We start from the raw sequence: 22,639 nt of genomic DNA on the forward strand, positions 1-22,639 counted from the left end.
GTGATTGAAGGATCCCAACAGGGAGAAAAGATTAACAGTGTAAGCAGAAGGATTAGCTGTAAGGAAGAGGTCAAATATGTTGGAACTCTCTCCAAGGCGGTCAGAGATATGGGTAGGGTGCTGTAGAAGCTGCTCTAGGTCATTAAGGATGGAAAAGGTGTAGGCTTGTTCACCAGGTGGATCAGTGAAAGGAGAGGAAAGCCAAAGGTGGTGGTGAACATTGAAATCTCCTAGAATGGAGATTTCAGAGAAAGGAGAAATGGATCAAATGTGTTCCATTGTAGAAGTAAGGTAGTCAAAGAATTTTTGATAGTCAGTAGAATTAGGAGACAAGTAAACGCACAGATATACTGTATTTAGTCAGAGAATGACAGGAAAGCCGAATCCAGAGTGTAGAGAATTCAGAAGAATCATGTGTAACTCATATTTTGTTATTTTATGTAAAATAATATATACAGTAATTACAATATTTACTCAGTTTTGTCTCACCTGTAGAGAACAGTTCTTAAGCACTGATTCCAGGTTAGCAATCCTTGCTTGCATTCTGTGCATGGCCAAAATTAATACAGTAAATATGATGGAGAGAATTTCAAAGATGACTGGAGCTGGGCTGTATTCATGTGGGTAAAACATAATCCTGCTATATTCTTCCCAAGGTTGTATTGTCTGATTTATTATTTGAATGGTGTCATACTTGGATGAAGTCAACTTAATGTGTACACTTACATTTAAGTTCATCCTAGGCAGTTGCTGGAAGTATTTGTGTGTGTGGTTGAGAATGGCATAATGGTTTTTAGTGGACAAGGTGGATAGTGTAGGTGTCAGGACTGCACAATAATCTGGTGAGATGTATAAACCAGATGCTGATTTATGGGCTGGAGGTGTGTCTGGACAAGTCACAAAAACTGATGTATTATGAGTGAAATAGAAGAACTGTGAATGTCCAATGCATTGATGGTGGATGAGTTTTATCTGGAGCAAATGTGAAGTTGCAATGATGAGGGATGTCATGATCTTTTATGATGGCCGTTTCACAAGGGACTGTCTCAGCTGGCTGAAACGTGAAGATTTACGCAAGACAAAAGTGAAATGCATGTAATAATGTGCGACATTTGTGTTCAGTTGTTGTTTCACTAGTGAAAGTGACAGCATCCTGTTTCTTGGAGACCATGATGACTTCAGCTTTGATGTTGATGGTAATTAATGTGTCATCTTTCTTAGAAGGAAAAGGATATATTTGATAGACTGAAAAAATCATCCGTTACGAGTGGTACATGAACTACTATTGCTGTTGTTGTGAATGTTGCTTCCAAATATGGATAATATAACATCAGATTTTTTTGCTCAGACAAAGGTTTCAATCCATGCTTATGTATGCCTTGACTAATTATTTGCCGGAGGTTGTGAATGGGTAGTAAATTAATGGTGATCCTTCCGTTACCAGCATTAGCAATTCCTTTCATGAAGGCCTGATACTGAGGTCTGGTATTGTCTGACTGTAATGTTATTACATCAGTATGTTCTATGATCACAGAGGGATGTTGGAATAGTGTATTGTTACCTTCTAGTGCATTTACTTTCTCCACAATTCCTAGAGTTGATGCTTCTGCCTTCCTTAGGTTCTTTACAATGGTCAGCATTAAGGTGTTCTGAGTATCAGCTAACTTATGTTGGTATGAGAGAATTTTTGCTGTTTTGTTAAATTTGTTATTTATTTCCTCTAGAGTCTAGATCATTTTCTGTAGCTAGTCCTAAAATGTTGCCTAAAATTGCTCTACCTAAGTCGAACAAACCACATCCGTTATGTGTATTCGTGATGTCGTTTGTTGTCTCCAGTGTGTTACTTCCAGCTGATGGGATATCCTGGATCATGGTGATCATCACGTGCTTAGGCTGTTCGAGCTTCCAGTCAGTTAATTTAATTAATTCAGCTACTTCCTGTGTGGGGTGATCATGTGAAGAAGGGTGTTTTAATACCGCATCCAGAGTTCTAAGTGGTCCTGATATCTTCTTTAACATTCTTGGTATGTCTTGCAGTATGTCCAATCTAACTTCGGTACTTATTATGTCCTGCACTAGGGTTTTTTTTTTTCAAGAATACTCCCCCAGTATCACTGCTTGTCGTACGAGGCGACTAAAAGGGTTGGCGGAGAGTTAGTGCCCCTCCCCAGAAGACAACTAACTAAAAAGACGAACAAGAAGCCTCGGACAAGGACTGACCAAAAAATAACGACCAAGGACCGGACAAAGGACATGGTAATAGCAACATGGAATGTAAGAAGTGCGAATGATGCGGTGAAAGAGAGAGAGATTGTCCAGGTGCTTGAGGTTGCAAAAGTTGACGTATGTGGAGTAACTAAAACAAAATGGTGAGGTGAGAGTGTGAGAGAATGGGAGTATGGATGGGGTATATTTGCAGGAGTAGGTGAGAATGAGAGGGCAAAAGAAGGAGTGTGTATAGTTGTGAGTAAAAGATGAAAGAAGAACATAAGAGAGTATGGATCAGTGGGGTCAAGGATTGTTTGGGTAAGATTGAAAGTTGGAATACAAATGTGGGCGATTGTGTACGTGTATGCATCAGTGCAAGATCATGCAAGCAGAGTGAGAGAAGAGTTCTGGACAAATGTGGAAGTGTGCATGGAAAAGTTTGGGAGGAATGAGAGAGTGTTTTTGATCAGTGATATGAATGGTAAAGTAGGGAATGTGAAGGTGGATGGAATAGTTGGTGAGTGGGGTGTGCCTGCTGAGATAGATGAGAGTGGCAGTGCGTTAGTGGACATTTGTGCTGGGAGGGGGTTGGTGATAGCCAATACCCTCTTCAGGCACAAAATGATCCACAGGTATACATGGCGAATGATGAGAAGGGTGGGTGGTGAACTGAATGAAAGGAAGGCAATGATTGATTTTGTGTTTGTGGATGAAGGGATGCAAAGATGTGTAATGGATGCAAGAGCTTATAGAGGTTTGGGGAGTGGACTTTCTGACCACTACTTGGTGGTGGCCAGATTAAAGATCCAAATAAGATGGAGAAATAGAAGAAGGGAAGGACAGGAAGAAGGAGTATTTGCAAGGAGAGTGGAAAGGTTAGAAGAGGATGAGAAAAAAGCAGAATATAAGAGAGAAGTGGAGGAATGATTGGCCAAATATGAATTGGAGCAGATGGGGGACGTGGAAGGGGTGTGCAGGATATTCACAGAAGAAATATGTGCAGCATGTGATGTGGGTAGTGGGATGAAGAGAAGACGGAGGGGTGTGCAAGGAACACCGTGGTGGAATGAAGAGGTGAGACAGGCTGTGGCACAAAAGAAGAAAGCATGCAATGAATGGATGAGAAATAGGGGCGTGGAAGAAGTTGAGAGGCGGAAGAGAGAGTTTTATGTAGAAAGAAAGAGAGTGGTGTAAAGATTAGTAAGAGAGAGTAAGAAGAGAGCGGATGAGGAATTTGGAAGGAATTTGAGTGTGAAATGGAGGGGCTGTAAGAAAATGTTGTGGAAAGAGGTGAAGACAGGGTGGAAGTGAAGTTAGAAGGGGAGTGAAAGATAAAAATGGTAGATTACTAGTGGAGAAGGGAGAAAAAGTGAACAGATGGGGAGAACACTTTAAAGAATTGTTGAACATAGAGGATGGAAGTAATGCAAGTATAAGTGGCTGGGGAATGACTGGGAGAAGGAGGGAGGTGAGAAGACAGGAAGAAATCAATAGGATAGAAGTTGTGGAAGCAATGAAGAAAGTTAAATTGGGGAAAGCCCCAGGAATTGATGGAGTGTGTGGTGAAATGCTGAAGCATAGGGGAAAGATAATAGTGGAATGGATGTGGAAGATGTGCAGATTGGCCTGGGAGGAAGATAGAGTCCTGGTTGGAAGTCGAGTATAATTATTCCCATGTACAAAGGAAAAGGGGAAAAAGAAGTGTGTGGCAATCATAGGGGCATCTGTCTTCTGAGTATAATAGGAAAAGTGTTTGGTAGGATACTTATTGACAGAGTTAGAGAAAGAACAGAGGAATTAGTTGGAGAAGAACAGGGAGGCTTTAGGAAGGGAAGAGGTTGTGTCGATCAGATATTCATTCTTTGATCTTTAGTGGAAAAGTTTCTAGAGAAGGGAAAGAAGTTGTATGCAGCTTTCATGGATTTGGAGAAAGCATATGACAGGGTGGATAGACAAGAATTGTGGAATATATTAAGAATATATGGAGTAGATGGGAAGTTGTTGAATGCTGTGAAGAGTATGTATGATGGTGCTAAGGCTGCAGTGCATGTGGATGGTGAACTGAGTTAATTTTTCTCTTTGAATGTTGGGTTGAAACAGGGATGTGTCATGTCTCCATGATTGTTCAATCTGTACATGGGTGGGGTAATAAAAGAGATACAAGGTAGGGTAGTGGATGTGGTAGTGGCCCTGGTGAGAGAGGGTAGTGTTTGGAAACTCCTTGTACTATTGTTTGCAGATGATACTGTGTTGTTGAGTGAAGACGAAGGGGAGCTGCAAGGCTTTGTGGATGAGTTTGGGAGAGTGTGTAAGAAACAGAATCTAAAGGTGAATGTAGGGAAGAGTAAAGTGATGGTCCTTAAGAGAGGTGAAGTCAGTGAATGTACAGCGAGGTTGGATGGTGAGGAATTGGAAAATGTGAGTACATTTAAGTACTTGGGTTGTGTGATGAGTAAGAATGGAGGTTTGGAGAGTGAAGTGCTTGAAAGTGTACAGCAGGGAAGAAAGGTTGGTGGTTCCTTGAAAGCAGTGATAAGAAACAGGGAAGTGAGCATGGAAGTGAAAAAGTTACTGCATGACAGTATTGTGATACCAACTGTAACATATGGAAGTGAGGCTTGGACTTTGTTGGAAGGACACCAAGTCAAGAGTGAGAGCAGTGGAAATGAGTTATTTAAGAGGAGCCTGTGGAGTCACGTGGAGAGATAGGCTGACAAATGAGGATATAAAGGAGTGTTGTGATGTGGATGTGAATGTGATTGGAAGTGTTAGGAGGAATACACTGAGGTGATTTAGCCATGTGGAGAGGATGGAGGGTGAAAGACTGATGAAGAGAGTGTATGTGAGTGAGTGGAGTGGGGGAGAGGGAGGGGGAGGCCGAGGATGAGATGGAGGGATGGAGGGGAGAGGTATATGAGAGAGGGGGGTGTGAGTTGGGAGCAGGGCAGTGAAATGGCGGGGGACAGGACGATGTGGAGGCGATTTGTTTGTGGCCACCCCGAACGGGAGTGAGGCATCTGGCAATAGATAGATAGATAGATAGAATATTGCTGTTGAGGCTGGCAGGCAACCCTGTTGGACTACATGTTGCGGATGTAAGTGAAGTGATCCTCTTGATATCAAGAAGAACATGATCCATAGAGTTATTCGCCTCATCTTTACCTGCCGAAAGAACAACTGTATTAGAGATCTAATCCACTGTTGGTAGCAAATTATGCCAAGGGTGATGATAGTGATGATGAATAATACAGATATCTTGGCCTGTTTAATCCTATTACCTATAAAAGGAGTCTAAATCGATTCATGTAAATGCCTTGTTATGGTGAGAGCTCTATTGGTTGCACCTATGTTTGTTTGGTATGTGACTGCAGTTTATGCCGATATGTGTTGATTGCTTCAGGCTTATTTTCACCATGTGTACTAGGGTTTTCGGTCGTTTCTGGTGTTTTATAATTGCAAGCTAAATTTCTTGAGATCTTATTTAAGTGATCAGTATGTGTTTCATTTTCTTCGTCACTCGGTAGTGACTTAATCACTATCTTATTGTCTCTTCTCTTGATTACCCTGTATGGGCCTTCAAATTTAGGTGACAGTTTGTTATTTCTAGTGTGAATGAGGCAATAGACAATATCACCTATGCTGATGTTTGATTCTTTTGCCTTCTTATTAACCCCTAAAACGCGGCCGTGTACAGTCGCGCCCCCTCGAGTGGCGGGGTTGTATCGCGGTCTGAGTACCTGTAGGAAAATATTCGCCAAAAATCAGAGATTAACCCTAGAACATTATACTTGGTATGGCAGATAGTACTTACATTCAGCTTTCTCCAGAGACAGGTGTTGAGCCTTCGTGGACTACCCAAGGACTTGTGGAGACTTGCAAAGTTGGGTAACCAAATCTTCACTTTCACACCTCCAGCAACCTGGTTTCCCCTCTACCACAGCCTCATTCTGTCACAGTAAACTTTATACTACAACGTAAAGGTAGTTAGGAATTCGTATTTGTACAATAAGCACTGAAAATAAGGCTAAAATCAACGGAGCCTACGGCCGACATGCAGTGCGGCGGCGGTCTTCCCGTCACTCAACAAACATTTCCATTTTCACAGCTAAAAACATGTATACTACATTATTTTCAATCATATTACTTCCCAAAAGATCACCACGGCGCGCTTTTTATTCTGCCTTATGCCCGTCACTTTATTCTCGTTCCTGTCGGCCTCTTGCACTGACTGGGAAGAGCTAGAACTCACCATAATGTCACTTTGAAAGCCTGCGGTAAACTGACGCTAAACAGAGGCAAACCGTGAGAAAAAAAGCTAGTGTTACAACTGGGGAAACAAGCGTTTCCTATTAGCATAAACTGCTTGTGAGAGGAGAGCGTAGATTTACAGTTCTGAGTACTCAGAGCGCTGCCATGTATCACAGCCAGGCTGGCAGGGGCTGTGGTGGGGGGGGGACGGGGGAAAAACGCGATACTTGGCAACAATGGAGGTCAGTGGTACAAAGGTCAAGTGTGCTAAAAGTAGCTAAAGGGTGGTGGTACTGATAGACAATACCAGCTGGAGCCTGCCTGCCCGCGGTTATTCAAAATTTACTAGAATTGCAAACGCAACGCTCCGCCGTTATGTCCTTTTTGCCGAGCGTCGCAAACATGACGATCCGCGTTTAAAGGGTTAAATGTTTCTGTCATTTCTTCCTTGGACATTGCTAACTGTCCCTTTACCTTTGTGTGTATTTCTTGAAATTCATGTAAACGAAGTTTAGGATAATCATCATAATTATATATGGGAATTTGCTAACCCTCTAACGTCTCATAAGGGAGATGTTTGTCTGACCCGTAAATGATGAAATGTGTATCTCCTATTGATTTGTTAATTGCACAGTTAAGTGATGCTTCAACTTTGGGGATCCAGTCATCCCAGTTTGCGTAATTTCATCGAGAATGTGCTGTAGTACATCTAATATTTTTTTATTCTGCTTTTCCACCAATCCATTGGAAGCTGGATGGTAGGCCAAGATATTCACTTTCTTTATATTGTATTGTTTACATATTTCTTGTAAAATTTCAGAGTTAAATTCACCACCATTATAGCTTATTAGCACCTTTGGTGTGGTGACCCTACAGATCGCACTATCAATGAATACCCATGCAACTGTTTCTGCTGTTTTATCCTTAATTGGAACCAAGACCACAAATCGTGAGAAGTAATCAGTTCCAATGAAGAGATATTGATTGTGATTGGTAGTTAAGGGTAATTTAAGTAAGTCAACCGCGACAGTGTCCCATGGTTGTCTAGGTACTGGATATTGTCCTATAGGTGCAGGTGATAACGTGTAACCTTTGTGTTTTGCACATGACTCGCATCTGTCCATGTGGTTATGTATGTCTTTGCATAATGTTGGCCAATAATATGACATCCAGGCCTGCCTGACTGCCTTGTCCTTGCCAGGATGCCCTGCATGTGGACTATTGTGTATTACCCTTGAAATGTGAGGTATCATTGTACTAGGAATAATAAACTGCCTATTATTTTTTCTATGATTTGTTTGTTCTGGATTTTCCCTATATAAGGCATTGTTTACCATTGTGAATTGTTCAAGTGGTACCTGTAACTTGGGTAATGGTACATCATCGCCTGACTCGAGATGATTTATTACTATAGACCATACTGGGTCCTATCTTTGTGGGTGTGAAATTTCTTGATTTGCGGGGATCGCTTTATCATTGTTGGAGAGTGATTCCTGTGGACTTATTGTAGCAACATTGGCTAACGGGTTTCGTGATAAGGCATCGGCAGCTAAATTTACTGTATCTTTTATGTAGTGAATGTTTACATTGTAATTCTGGATTTTACATTTCCATTGTGTTCTCCTTCCAGAGAGGAGTTTTTCTTGGAACATGCCCACGAGAGGCTTGTGGTCTGTATATAGGTGAACTTCATATCCGTACACGAGGTTACAAAATTTCTGTAGAGCAAATACTACTGCTAGGGCTTCTAAGTCTGTTGTACAGTAATTTTTCTCTGCTCCTTTTATTTGTCTACTGGCAAAGGCAATGGGTTGGTATTTTCCTCGTTTACCCTCTTGCATCAATACAGCATCTAAACCTTTGAGGGAAGCACCATGCAAATTTTGAATGGTTTTGTGAAATTAAGATAGGCAAGACATGGTGCGCATGTAAGTTTATCTTTTAATTCATGAAATGCTAATTTTTGTTTCTCTTCCCACTGGAATACAGCATCCTTTTTTAGTAGAATGAATAGCAGTTGTGCTTTATGAGAGAATTGATTAATAAAGGAGCGGTAATAACCCACTAGCCCCCAAAACTATCTTACTTCATCTGTATTTGTGGGATCTGGGAAATTCCTTACTGCCTGTATTATGTCCTCAGATGTGTGAATACCTTGGACATCTAATCTATTGCCTAAGAATTTTATTTCCTTAAAGCAAAATTTTGCATTTAGACAGCTTAATTTTTAAGCCAGCATCAGCAAGCTTTTGTAGGAGCCGGTGTAGTTTCTGTAGATGTTCGTCAGTACTTGGAGTAGTAATAATAATGTCATCTAGATAGACAAATATTCCTTTTCCCATTATTCCAGACAATATGTAATTCATCAGTCTCTGGAAAGTGCCTGGTGCTGTCTTCAGCCCCATAGCCATTCGTTTATATTGGTAGTGCCCTGTATTCGTGGAGAAAGCAGCGTATTTGCGTGATTCATGCTCGAGACAAATTTGGTAATAGCCATTGAGCAAATCGATCATGGAAAATACTGTACATTATTTTCTGGTCCAATGTTTTGTGAGACGTCACTTAACAGTGGCATAGGAAACCGGTCAGGGATTGTGTGCTGATTTAATTTACAGTAATCTACTACCGCATGCATTTCTCCATTTCGGTTGGGCACGAAAAATAATGGGGCATTCCACGGGGAGACAGATGGTTCAATAATACCTAGTTTTAACATTTCCTCAACTTACTGATTTGCCAGGGTGCGTTGAGAATGCATGACCCTGTAAGCTGGTATATATACTGGTGGTGCGTCCGGATGTACTTTATTCTTGTGTGTAATCAGGTTCGTACACCCTAACTGTTCTCCAGGTAGTGCCACCTTTTGCCTATGTTTCATTAACCTGCCCTGTCCCGACCACTTTTCCACAACTGACTCCCCCCAATCCCGACCATTTTTGGAAAAAAATTTTTTTGGCTCAAACCTCTGCTTTTGGTGAGAAACATCGAAAAATCATAGAGAAATCGCTCACCTAAGGTTTAAAATACTCGATACAAGTAGCAGTACCTCCTCACCTTACTGTGTTTTCTATCAGATTGGCTCCAAAGAAACCGAGTTCTGTGGGAGGGTAACCATTCCACATCACTCATAAACGGTATTATTTATTTATTTGGTACGAATGTATATGTAGTACAAGAGTATATTGGTTTTCACACAGTAATATAGGCAATATAAGCATTGTTTCACTCACGAAACACATCAACATACCTGACCTCTTTTGGTGACATTACCTGATCATCATTTCTGACTGTTTCTTCCTCAAATGCTACGTAAATTTTGTCCTCCACATTGTCGTCGATAGGGGAATCACTCTGGCCCTGAATTTCGTACCGTGGCACGACAAGTCTTTATTGGCCAGGTCACTGGTAACAGGTGAATTGCCGAGACAATGGCGTGCAGGGGGGGGGGAAGGTCATGCTGGGTAAGGCATTGTCCCTGTGTGGCATCTTGTAGAGAAAAGTGTCCCGTGTATACGTACCAAAAATCACTCGTGAAAATTGAAAATCGTGCAAATTAGGGACCTTGCAATAGATTCGCGTTTATGTACGTCAACGGGATTGGCAGTGACAAAATGTGTGGATGTTCATCCACGTCAACGGGACTCGGCGGGTTAATAGATCTAAGAGATCTTTTTCTACGTTGAATTTACCTGAGTGAATCAAATTCTCCTTTATGCACTCTCTGTCTGACGAGTTTACTCTGCTCGACACCCCTGCTACTGTCACTTCGCGTATAGGAGCTGGGCAGCTTTCTAACCTACAAATACAGGTTCCTTTCTTAATCCTCACATCTCCATTCATGGTGTTAGCTAAAATGACATTCTTCGCACCCTTGTCATTCATCTAGCACAGGGCTTTCTATCAAAAGGCCATTTATTCTAACCGTCTCTTCTAATGCAATGACATTACAATTTCTCAATTTACTCTTAATCGTAAGTGCATGAATGATTTTGGTGGTAAATTTATATCATAATTAATGCTGGCTGGGTAAGTGGGTGAGTCACGCTTGCACTGTGAGTGAGTGAGTGAGGAGTGGGGGTTGGGTTGTGGCAGCTGGTCTATGTGCCCATTTTCCCTGAGAAGCTGTACGTCGGACTCCCCCATTTTGGTTGTGTGTGTAATCGTTCTTGTGATGCTAGTTTTCCTATAATTGCTGGTTGTATTATCAGGAGATGAAATTTCCTCTATGAATTTGCTGTCATAATGAATTCCATTGAAATGTGGCATCAGTATTATATTTTGTGTTCTCATTATGTTAAGTCCAAGCAGCATTTCTCCTCTAATTGATAATTTTCCTACTACGTAAAAGGTGGTAGTGAATGATTTTGTGGTCTCTGTGAAATTCATGTTTAACTCAATCATACCAATAACTGGTATTTTACCATCCACTGTGTATAAATTTAAATCTGAGTTTTCCAAAAATGTCACTTTTCTTCTGTTTCTAAAAATTCTTGCTAACTCATCATGCACTATTAAATTCACTGGTGAGCCAGAATCCAAAAATAATGAAATCTCTTCCTCCTCACATAAAGCAGAGACCAAATTGCATTCGTTTCCAAAGAGACCTCCTATGTTGACTGTTTTTTTTGGGGTGTTTTATGTGTCGTCACCTTTTGTGCTGGTACAATTTTCCCCTGACCTATAGATGGATAACATTTTTTCTATCGTTCTACAATCTGAGGTCCAATGTCCAGTGGACCTATGATATCTGCAAAATGCCTCAAAACCTCTTGCCTTTTGTCTGTCCTCTTTCGTGTTAATGTAACACTCCAATTTTGTGTGACCAGGCTTTGCACAATAATAACTTGAGTTCGACCTATGAGGTGATCATCCATTTGCTTGTCTTTGTGCTGATCGATGTCTACTGGGACTTCGGCCAGACTTTTGTACCGCCCTGTTACCTGGTGTGCGGGAACGAGTCCTTGAACCAACCTGACTTTGTGCTTGTTTCTGAAGTGGTCGAGATTGTCTCTGGTCCTTGCCAGGACTTGACTTATCCCTGCTACGATTTCTGGCACTTTGATTCCTATCCTTTTTGCCAATGATGTGTCAGTCACACCAGCTTTACTGCAGTTTAATTCCACCTCATAAATGAAATCAAGTAAACTCATCCCTGGATTATATGGGATGGTTTTTGAGATTTTTAATATCCTGTCAGGAAATTGGCATAAAGCTGCTGTGTAGCCAATGATGTCAACGACATGTACTGGTGATATATTACCATCCTCTGTGACCCAGTCTGAGTTTTCTAGGCTAGATAAAAGGGTCTTCTTTATTGTGGAAATATCTGCTGTAATCTCCTCTAGAGCTGAGCCTGAGTGTGTTTGCCTAAGTAGGTGTACAATTTTGTGTAATTCTGGGATTATACCACCAAGAAAATTCTTGCCTCCAGAGAATTTCCTAAGGAATTCTGTCTTAAACTGCTCAAATGTTGAAGCTCGCAACGGCTTGTCTGACCGTAACAAATTTCCTGCTGGGCACAATATTTATTCTAGCTGAAAAAACAGCTATTTTTCTTTTCTCAAAAAACAGCTATTTTTCTTTTCTCGTCTGTAATGTGTCTCCTAATGAAATACTGCTGACACTGTTCAATAAGTGTGTTAATGTCAATCTTGTCTTTTTCCGTACCAAAGAATGTTGGTAGTTCATTGTCTTCATGACAAATATACACTGGAAATGGAGTATTACTAGAATAATGTGGAAAAGGTACTGCACTAGTACTTGCTTCATCTACATTAGCCATCTTTACTGTGTTTTTCTTGCAGTTGTCATTTACAGACAATTTATATTATTTTCCTGATCTTCATACTCTATGGTCTAAGTTATAGTAAAATGGAAGCGAATTTTTATAAAGTTCACTATCTACATCTGAAATTTCTGACCAAGTGTCATCATCATTTATTCAGCGTAAAGAAACGGAATCTGAAGGTGAATGCAGGGAAGAGTAAAGTGATGGTCTTTGAGAGAGGTGAAGTCAGTGAATGAACAGAGAGGTTGGATGGTGAGGAAATGGAACAAGTGAGTACGTTGAAGTACTTGTAAGTGTGATGAGTAAGGATGGAAGTTTGGAGGGTGAAGTGCTTGAAAGGGTACAACAAGGAAGAAAGGTTGGTGGTTCCTTGAAAGCAGTGATAAGAAACAGGGAAGTGAGCATGGAAGTGAAAAAGTTACTACATGACAGTATTGTGATACCAACTCTAACGTATGGAAGTGAAGCTTGGACGTTGTTGGAAGGACACGTCAAGAGTGAGAGCAGTGGAAATGAGTTATTTAACCCACCCCATCCCGACCACTTTTCCACCACTGACTCCCCCCAATCCCGACCATTTTAGGATTTTTTTTTTTTTTTTGCTCAAACCTTCGCTTTTGGTGAGAAACATCGAAAATTCATAGAGAAATCGCTCACCTGAGGTTTAAAATACTCATTACAGGTAGGAGTACCTCCTTACCTTACTGGGTTTTCTATCATGCTGGCACCAAAGAAAATGAGTTCTATGGGAGGATAACTATTTCACACCACTCTTAAACGGTATTTATTTATTTACTTGGTACGAATTTATATGTAGTACAAGAGTATATTGGTTTTCAAGCAGTCATATAGGCATTATAAGCATTGTTTCATTCACTAATACCTGACCTTTTTTTGCCACATTACCTGATCATCATTTCTAACTGTTTCTTCCTCTAATGCTATGTAAAGTTTGTCCTCCACATTGTCATTGATTGGGGAATCACTCTGGCCCTGAATTTCGTACCGTGGCATGACATGGCTATACTGGCCAGGTCACTGATAACAGGTGAATTGCTGAGACAATGGCGTTCCAGGGGGGGGGAGGGGTCATGCTGGGTAAGGCATTGTCCCTGCCTGGCATCTTGTTGAGGAAGGTGTCACGTGTTTACGTACCAAAAACGACTCGCGAAAATTGAAAATTGTGCAAATTAGGGACCTTGCAATTTTTTCGCGTTTATGTACCTCGACGGGATTGGCAGACAAAACGTGTGGACGTTAAAGAACGTCGACGGGACGCCACAGGTTAAGAGGAGCCTGTGGAGTCACATGGAGAGACAGGCTGACAAATGAGGATATAGAGGAGCATTGTGGTGTGGATGTGGATGTGATAGGAAGCATTAGGATGAACACAATGAGGTGGTTTGGCCATGTGAGAGGATGGAGGGTGAGAGACTGATGAGGAGAGTGTATGTGAGTGAGATGGAGGGGGGGGAGAGGAAGGGGGAGGCTGAGGATGAGATGGAGGGATGGAGTGGAGAGATATATGAGAGTTGGGAGCAGGGCAGTGAAATGGCGGGGGACAGGGCAGCGTGGAGGCAATTTGTTTGTGACCACCCTGTACGGGATTGAGGCGTCTGGCAATAGCTAGATAGATAAATAGATTGTAAATTGCACCTGTTTGCCGTTTTTTGTCTAGTGTGTGTTTTGTTTCCTGAGTCTGGTTTTCTGCTTGTTCTTGTGTTTCTGATGATGTTTTGGAATTTATATTTTGTTGATCATTTTCTGGTGTTTGTGTCAGGGTATTTGTCACTGTTAATGTCGGTCCTTTAGGCACTGTTTGTGGAACATTACTTAGCATAATGGGATTACACAGTGAATCATATTTTACTTTTCTCTTGATTGCTTATAAAATAAAAATTATAAAACACATGTAAGTGTAAATTGTGTAATTGTCTCTCACTGTGTAGTTTATAATATTTATGATGATGAATATATATATATTACTTGGTTCATTAACTAAGTGATAGTATTTTATGGATAGTTATGCAATTGGTGAAGTATTAACTAATACAACCTTGGTTAGAATAAATCAGCTCATTAGAATAGCAGTGGAGATACAGTCGTGGTGTTTGTTGAATGTTGATTACATCTGGGGTCAAGACACTCGCTCTCCTCTTCCTGGTGGTGGAGGTCAGATGTCACACACATCACTTAGGGTTTGATTGAGGTAGGTTAGGTCCTGTTAGGACAGAGTCAGCACTCGATGTCATTGCTAGTGTAGGCAGACAGGCTGGCAGGCAGGCAGATGCAGGATGGCAGGATGGTGTTGTCAGGCATTCGGACTGATTGACGAGTTATGACGACTTAAGCAAATGATGACAATGCTGGGCTGCATGCCTTACTGTGGTAGTGGTGGTGGGGAAGAAGATGGTGGGGGTTGTTGGGGATGGAGAAGGTGAAGGTCGTGGTGGAGGGTGGTGTTGGTTCAAGGAGGGAGAAAATGTGCTGAAGTTGGGTCATCACACAGATTCACTTCTTTCCTTGTGTACTTCTTCGTCTTGTAGTGTTTGATTTTCCTTACTTGTTGAGATTAACTTGCACGGTTGTTGAGTTGTTGGTAGACGTAGTTTATCGTTGATACTGTTTCTCGTAATCGTGGAGTTCTGATTTAGGAGCGATTAGGGACGAAATTAAGCTGCGTTGATGCGACGCCTGCCCGCGCTCTCTGCTTTTCTTGTTTGTTTTTTGTTTGATTGCTTGAAGTTGCCAATTTGTGTGTTGTCGTAGATTGCTGTGATTGAGACATTAATTGGCTTCGTTTTACAGCTCGCCACCACTCTCAGTGAACGTAGTGAGGTAGATATTGTAGTATAAACTCATAAGGCGTAAGTGAACCGCTGCTACCAATGCAAGTGAGGGTTCGTTTGTACCGCTGCATACCAATGTAAGTAGACGTAGCCGAGGGGTGTAATTATACAGAGGTTATCTGGCCACCAATCTTGATAGCATAGTTTTAGGTACTTGTAGTGAGATAGGGCACTTGATTATGGATTGTTAAGCCCAGCCAGAATTAAGTAGTGAGAGGTAGTGTCAGCGAGGTGAGTTACAGCACTCTCGGGTTACAAGGATTATTGCACAAAGTTATAAAAGAGATGAGCTACAGTTTAGTAGAGTGTGATAGTAATGTTGGACCTTCTCACCAGCCTTCTCTCCCCTTTCTCTCTCTAACCCCCTTCTGATGTGAAGGGAATCTCTCTGACATTATATAGAGCATTGGAGGATATGTATGGTAAATTTCCTATCACGTGGACTAACTGGCTAGGGCTGGCTACTCCACGTGTTTCGGATATGTCATGAAATTCTTGTTCGTCTGGCCTATGAGGAAGTTTGAGATACATCATATGGCTTAAGAATTCTTGGCGGTCAGGGACAACAAGGGTTGTGGATATACATTGCGTGAATTGACATTCCTGGTTTATCTAGGCAAGGGGATGTGTTCTTTAACTCTTCCTGTAGGACTCAGACATAACTACCTGTTCTACATATTGTTACCTATAGCTATATAGAGTAGTTACATATAGTATTGTGTTATATTATGCCCACACTTTGTCTGTCTCTCAAAAAATCTCTCATCCATTCCAGGAGTTTCCCCTTCAATCCTCCTGTATACTCTAGTTTCCACATTAGTCTCTTTTGGGGTACCTTGTCCAAGGCATTCTCCAAGTCTAAATACACACAATCCACGCACCCATCTCTCTCCTGTACCACGTCAATCGCTCTTGAGTAAAGGCTCAACAAGTTGGAAACACATGACCCTCCACTTCTGAATCCAAACTGATATTCAGCCAAAATATTCATCTCTTCTAGATATTTTATTCATTTGTCTTTCAGGATTCTCTCTCACAATTTTGCGACCATGCTGGTTAGAGACACCGGTCTATAATTCAGGGGTTCCTCCCTGTTTCCTCTCTTATAAATTGGTACCACATTTGCCCTCTTCCATTCTTGTGGCACTTTCCCCTCTCCCAGAGAACACAAACTGTGAATTTTATCCTCCAGTTGTTCTCTGCATTCCTTCAGTACCCAATTAGAAATATCATCCGGGCCTGCGGCTTTCCTTACATCTTGAGTTTCCAATAATTTATACACTTCCTGTACCTCCAGTTTTATATCTTTTATCACTGGTACATTTCTAATCACTCCCTCCCCTTCCACAAACTCCTTTTCATTAATGAAAACCAATTGGAAACGTTGATTATTTCTGCTTGCATTGTCGCATCTTTATAGACCTCTCCTTCTACTTTGAATTTGGTGATTCCTTCCTTTTGTTTCAGTTTGCCATTAACAAATCTATAAAACAGTTTGGGTTCATCCTTGCATTTGTCTATTATACCTTTTTCAAAATTCCTTTCTTCTTCTCTACGTATTCTTGTGTATTCATTTCTAGTTCTTTTATTTTCTTCCTTTGTTCTGTTGTTACCTCTCTTTCTCCAATTGTTCCACGCCTTATCTCTCTCTTTTTTTGTTATCATACACCTTCTATTAAACCACTCCTTTTTCCTGTTTTCTGTACCCCCTACTCTTGGTACAAATTTTTCCACTCCCAAATTATAGAGGTCTAGAAAGATATCCTAGTTCCCCTGTATCTCTTTTGTTTCTCTGAATTTTCTCCAATCTGCATTTTCGAAAAATTTTCTCACTCCTGTAAAATTTGCTTTCCCAAAATTGTATCTTCCCTACCTATAAAACTCGTCTCTTGGCTCGACATTCCCAATTATCATCTGGAACTCAATGACCACATGATCACTTTGTCCTAAAGGACACAAATATTTCAAATATTCTGTTACATCTGGTTCATTAGTAAACAGTAAGTCTAATCTTGCTGGTGTGTTCTCATCTTGGAACCGTGTCTCTTCTTTGACCCATTGCGTCATACTATTATTCATTGTTATATTTAATAATATAATGCCCCACGAATCTTCACTGCCTCCTGAGTCCCACTCCTCCCAGTTCACCTCTTTACAGTTAAAGTCACCCACCAAAATTATATTGCTGCTTTTCTCAATTATTTTTTGTAAATAACTAGCCATGTCTGACAACATATCGTGGTATTCATCATCATTCACTGCTTCTGTCTTAGGGGGAACATACACTACCGCCATATCTCTCATGCCATTCTTTCCAGTTTCTAATTTCATATATATCACTTCAGCCCTGCCTTCTCCCATTTCCACGGTATCTACATTTATGTTGTTCTTCACTGCTATCATCACTCCTCCTCCCATTTTTTCTTTTCTGTCTCTTCTCCACAGTTTGTATTTACCATCTCCCATATGAATATCAATATATTCACTTAACATGGTCTCTACAAAGCACATGGCATCAGGTTCATGTACCCTCAAGAAACCATTAATTTCAAGCCTTGCCAATATTAAACCATCAACATTAGTATATACCACCTTCAAGTTATTTTTGAATTTTTTTATACCCTCTTCTCTCGTTCTCTCCATCGGTACCACTTCCTCAATTTCTGATCTACAACTCTCCAGTAACTTCTCTTTTTCATATTTATAGCCATCCCTTTTAGTTTCCTTCACTTCTAGTTCCTCATATACCACTTCCTTACTTTCAGCAGCCGTGGCTCAGTGGGTTAGAGCGCTCCGCTCTGACCGAAGGGTCGGAGGATCGAATCCACCCAAGGGTCATTGGTAGACATCAGGAAGGGCATCCGGTCATAAAATGCTACACGCTCCAAACCAAAGTCCTCTACCCAGAGGCAACGCCTTAGCCCTCATCCAAAAAAAAAAGGGTTACCTGGCGTAAAAAAAACTCACTTTTTTTTTTTTTTTTTTTTTTCCAAAAAAAAAAAGTTTTACATTCTTCCTCTGTCCTCCTGTAATTTTTTTCCTTTTTCTTTCAAAGATTTTAGCACTTTTCTTTCTTCTTCATTCAGATCTTTTCTTACTATAATATTATCCATCTCTGCCTCTTTGCTTAGTTTCCAGGTCACTTTAGATATATCATTTACTACACTTTCTGATGACAACTTGACTCTCATTGGTCTTGTTTCTCCCTTCGTATAAGGCCCTATCCTTCTTGCATCCTCAATTTCTTTTTCCCACTTGTCTCCTTCGGGATCAATCTTGCCTAATATTTTTCTTACCAGATTCGTGTCTCTCTCGAGTCTCATGGATCTAACCTTTTCTTCCTCCTCCCTGTTTCCAAATATTACCACACATCTGTTCCTTTCTACAGTTTCTCTCACTATTTTTTCCTTTTTCTTCAGTATTTTGACTACATTTTCATCCATTGTTTTTTTTGTTCATTTCCCTTTCTTCCTGAATGATTTCCCTTAAGCTGACCACTTCTTTCTGTTCCTCTTCCACATGTGCCCACTTTGCCTTTTGCTCTTCTAACACACTACTCACTGTTTCCGTTTTATTACTGCTCTCTTCTAGTTTTCTCCTTAATTCGATATTTTTTCTCTTCAAATTCCTGATCTCCTGGTTCACTGTCTCATTGGACTGGATCAGACTCTATCTAGTATTCTTGATATTTTCAGACATGTCCTTTAACACTAAATTCTCCACTTTCTTTTCAAGTTCACAAATCATCATAATCAATGTTTTAACCACATCCATGACATTAGTTTCACTATCAAATCCTGGAAATTCGAGTCTCTAGATGTTTACATTGTCGGCCATGTTTGAGGTTGGTTGCAGTACTAAAACAGCTGTTACCGAAAATACTCCAACATTCATATATACTCCCTGCCAGTAATTCTTTACATTTTTGGTAGTCTGTATTAACTTACAGTATTTTAAACTTAAAACAAAACCAAAGGAGACAGGACAAACATAATTCCTTAAAACTACTTAAGTTTGCAGCAGTGGCTGGGAGGCAGTCGAAATACGTCCGATCGCTCTGGCTGACTGTGTGTGTATTTGAGGAAGTGCACACATGTGCGTGTGTATTTGCATGCATGTGTGTTTGTTTGTTTTGTTTTGGGGGTTAGTCTTTATAGTTTGTTCTTTGAGGATCCAGCAGGCCTGTATCACATATAGTACCTGTGAAAAGTCCACAGTCAATTTAGGCCTTTTTTTAAGTAGTTGGGAGTGCGCAGACTTTCCTTGTCTGCCAGTGTGCCGAATGCTCAGATCTCTCTTTATTGGTACAGTACTTGGCAGCTTTCCCTGACGCTCCCATCACAAAGCACTGTGGAGAGCTTCAGTGCCATGTGGGACATGCTTGAGAGAGCATGTTTGTTGACAGCTGCTGGAGTGACCAAGGCCTTCTTTTTTGCCTCCTTCGTTGTTTGTCTAACTTACTCCTGCCCACACCTTAGAATGGGGTTCAAGAATCTCATCCAGCAAGAATAGACTTGGATTCTTGTCCTGAGGAAGGCAAAAATGTTGGTGGAGGAGATCTGTCAGAGTATGAGGGAGAATAAGTCAGCTGTATGCAGCCTCCTTGCAAAAGTCAAGAATTTGCTTGAAGGTAAAGTTCCATTCCGTAAATCTGTGCAAGGGCATCCCAGAAAGACAAATCTGTGCAAGGGCATCCCAGAAAGACTTAAGCAGCTACTGACAATCTTATCAAGAGGCAAGCACTGATAAATTCATGAATCACAGCAAGACAGCTGAAGTATCCCAACCCCACCCTCTTTGGAAGTGTTGCAGGATGCACCATTCAAGAGCATTACCAGCAACACCTGAACTTGCCTCTTTGCTCCTAGACAAGAAAACCCCTACTGATTAGCAAGATGCCTGCTGCTTATCTTAGTTTCACAAGAAAATACAAAGATTTCATCACTGAGGACTGGAGAAGGGTTCTCTGGAGTGACAAGTTGACTTTCCAGTGTGGTACAGTAAGATGTGGCAAGCTGAGATGACCCTCACACATGAATCTCCTTGGCCCCCGTTATGTGCAAATGACCGCCAAGTGGCCTGATTCACTCATGATGTGGGGTTGCCTCAGTGCAGAGTTAGGTTGAGGGGGATTTTATGTACTTTCCAAGAACCTGATGATGAATGGAGACTGCTGCATTGAAGTTCTTTGTGACCACATGATGAATTTTTATGTGATCCTTGTCTGCAGCTTATTTGTGCAAGATAGTGCACCGTGTCATAAGGCAAAGACGGTCATAAAATGGCTGTCAGACAAGCAAATGAACATCTTTCAGTGGCCTGGAAATTCTCCAGACCTGAATCTGATTGAGGAGCTGTGGTCTAACATGAAGTTTACCATTCATTCGTTCATCATCAAATCTAGTGTTGTCCCATGAGGAGGAGCCCAGGGCCAGGCAAGTTGGTCCCTACATTTAATTTGACAGTGACCAGTCTCACTCATCCCTGAGTGACATTGCATGAGCAATAAACCCCAATCACCCCTTGAATATAAACCTGCACTGGCTGAATCCAACTGGAGTGCCATAATTACCTAGTAAACCACCAGGCATCATAATTTGGCTGCATGGTTACCACCTAGTGTAGTAAATGGGTTCCTGGTGTACAGGAAACCACCTGGCTTGTCACTCAGTGTAGTCACCCATAGATAGAAGGAAGAGGAACTTCAGTTCCTCTCTTTCTTGATGTCATCATGGACATTTGGGCACATGGAATTGACTTCGATTACTGCAGAAACCTTGCTGACTCCATGCCATGTCATATTCAAGCTGATTTGTAGGCATGTGGTGGCCACAAAATTATTGAATAAAGAAAATGAAGGGTATTTGTTGTTTTTTTGCCATTCCTCAGACTTTCCACAGTTACTGTATACTGTGTTCACTTAATTTCTAATGTGTGCTACCTTTACTGAATGTATACTTCATTCGTCTCACTCAGGACAAGTGGACTGTATTGGTATTACTGGGAGTGTTTTTATGACCTGTTGATGGGTATTGTGGAAGATCAGAAAATTCTGCTTCAAAGAAATTAAAATCATTAGACTGGGTATATTCTTGTCACCACTTCATTTGTAGTACACGCTACCCTTACTGAATATACTTCAGGTGTGTCACTCAGGACTAGTGGACTATAATGGTATTATTGGGAGTGTTTTTGTGAAATGTTGATGGGTATTGTGGAAGATCAGTAAATTCTAGTTCAGTGATTTTAAAATCATTAGACTGTTTTCAGCCTTAGCCATGTATGGAACATACATCTTTATTAACAGAAAATCACTTCTCTAACCATTTTCCATTTGTGTTTTATAGGCTTTATTGTGGCAGACACTTGCCATCCACTTTCTCGATGTAGTGCTGCTCTTGGGTGTTTATCCTTTCCTTTCCTACTTATTTTCTTTCTTTCCTTCCCCTTCTGTCTTCCTTTACTTCATTCTTTCCTCATCCTTTACCTATGGTTGGCATCCCTACGTGTCAAGTGGGGTTGGTGGAGGATTAGTGCCCCTCCCTGTAAAACTATTAACTCTAAGCCCTTGGCCACCCCGTCTGGGATACATGGCGTCTGGCAATGGATGGATGGATGGGACTTTACACTCCCTCTTCTGTCTATCTTTCCTTCATTCTTTCCTCTTGCTGCTACCTATGGGTGACTCTACACTGAGTGACAAGCCAAATGGTTTCCTGTACACCAGGAAACCATTTACTACACTGAGTGGTAACCATATAACCAAATTATGGCACCTGGTGGTTTAGTGGGTAATTATGGCACTCCAATCGGATTGAGCCAGTGACGGTTTATATCCAAGGGGTGATGCCACTCAGGAATGAGTGAGGTTGGTCACTTTCATATAAAATGTCAGGACCAACTTGCTTATCCCCAAGCTCCTAAGCTCCTCTTGGGGCAACATAGGGTTGGATGATGATGATGATGGTTTTATAGGTTGTGTGGTGATTAAAGGTTGTATGTTATTATTATTATATATATATTTTTTTTTTTCAGAATTACCACAAACGAGAGGTGATGGCCCTAGCACTCCCGGTTGCAGTGAAGTTCTTGCATAAAGGAAACCGAGAGCTGAGCCGAAATATGAGTTCCTACTTATCGTTGGCAGCTATTGAGGCAGCTGATCTTCTCGCCCTGCACATACAACCCATTATTGACTCTGTGATATCAGGTTATGTATTGTGCTTTTTCTGTTTTGCTTCCAGGTGCTAGAGAGGATGCTTTCACACAGTGGTTCTGATATGACTGGGTGGTAGAGCTGCCCAGTTATACAAACATCCCTCAGTCCCCTCCTTATCCCTCAAAAGGAGGATGGTGGATTGTAGAAGGGCATTTTCAGCCTGCAATCCATTGGTTTCACGTTCAGATGACTCTAGGCTTCCTCGTCCTGTTGCTGCTTCTGGTGTCGCCACCACCACCACTGCCTCTGCTCATTTCTTCCAAAAAATACTTCACTGATTAAACTTTCAAGGTGTTACTATATATTTTTTTCTAATTCTTTTATTTA

The 22,639-nt window shown here is 41.1% G+C and overlaps 1 protein-coding gene across 1 annotated transcript in view; it reads left to right on the forward strand.

Moving 5' to 3' along the window:
* The window catches only part of melt (ventricular zone expressed PH domain-containing protein melted), a 671,576-nt gene that overhangs the window by 117,879 nt on the left and 531,058 nt on the right, over positions 1-22,639 (forward strand). Inside the window, exon 6 of the mRNA XM_080267230.1 lies at positions 22,129-22,303. Coding sequence (XP_080123356.1) covers positions 22,129-22,303 — 175 coding nt within the window. The remainder of the gene's footprint in view (positions 1-22,128; positions 22,304-22,639) is intronic.

The sequence above is a fragment of the Coenobita brevimanus genome, chromosome 23, assembly GCF_032717465.1.
Source record: "Coenobita brevimanus isolate Jiangsu-jjx chromosome 23, ASM3271746v2, whole genome shotgun sequence".
Taxonomy (NCBI): Eukaryota; Metazoa; Arthropoda; class Malacostraca; order Decapoda; family Coenobitidae; genus Coenobita; species Coenobita brevimanus.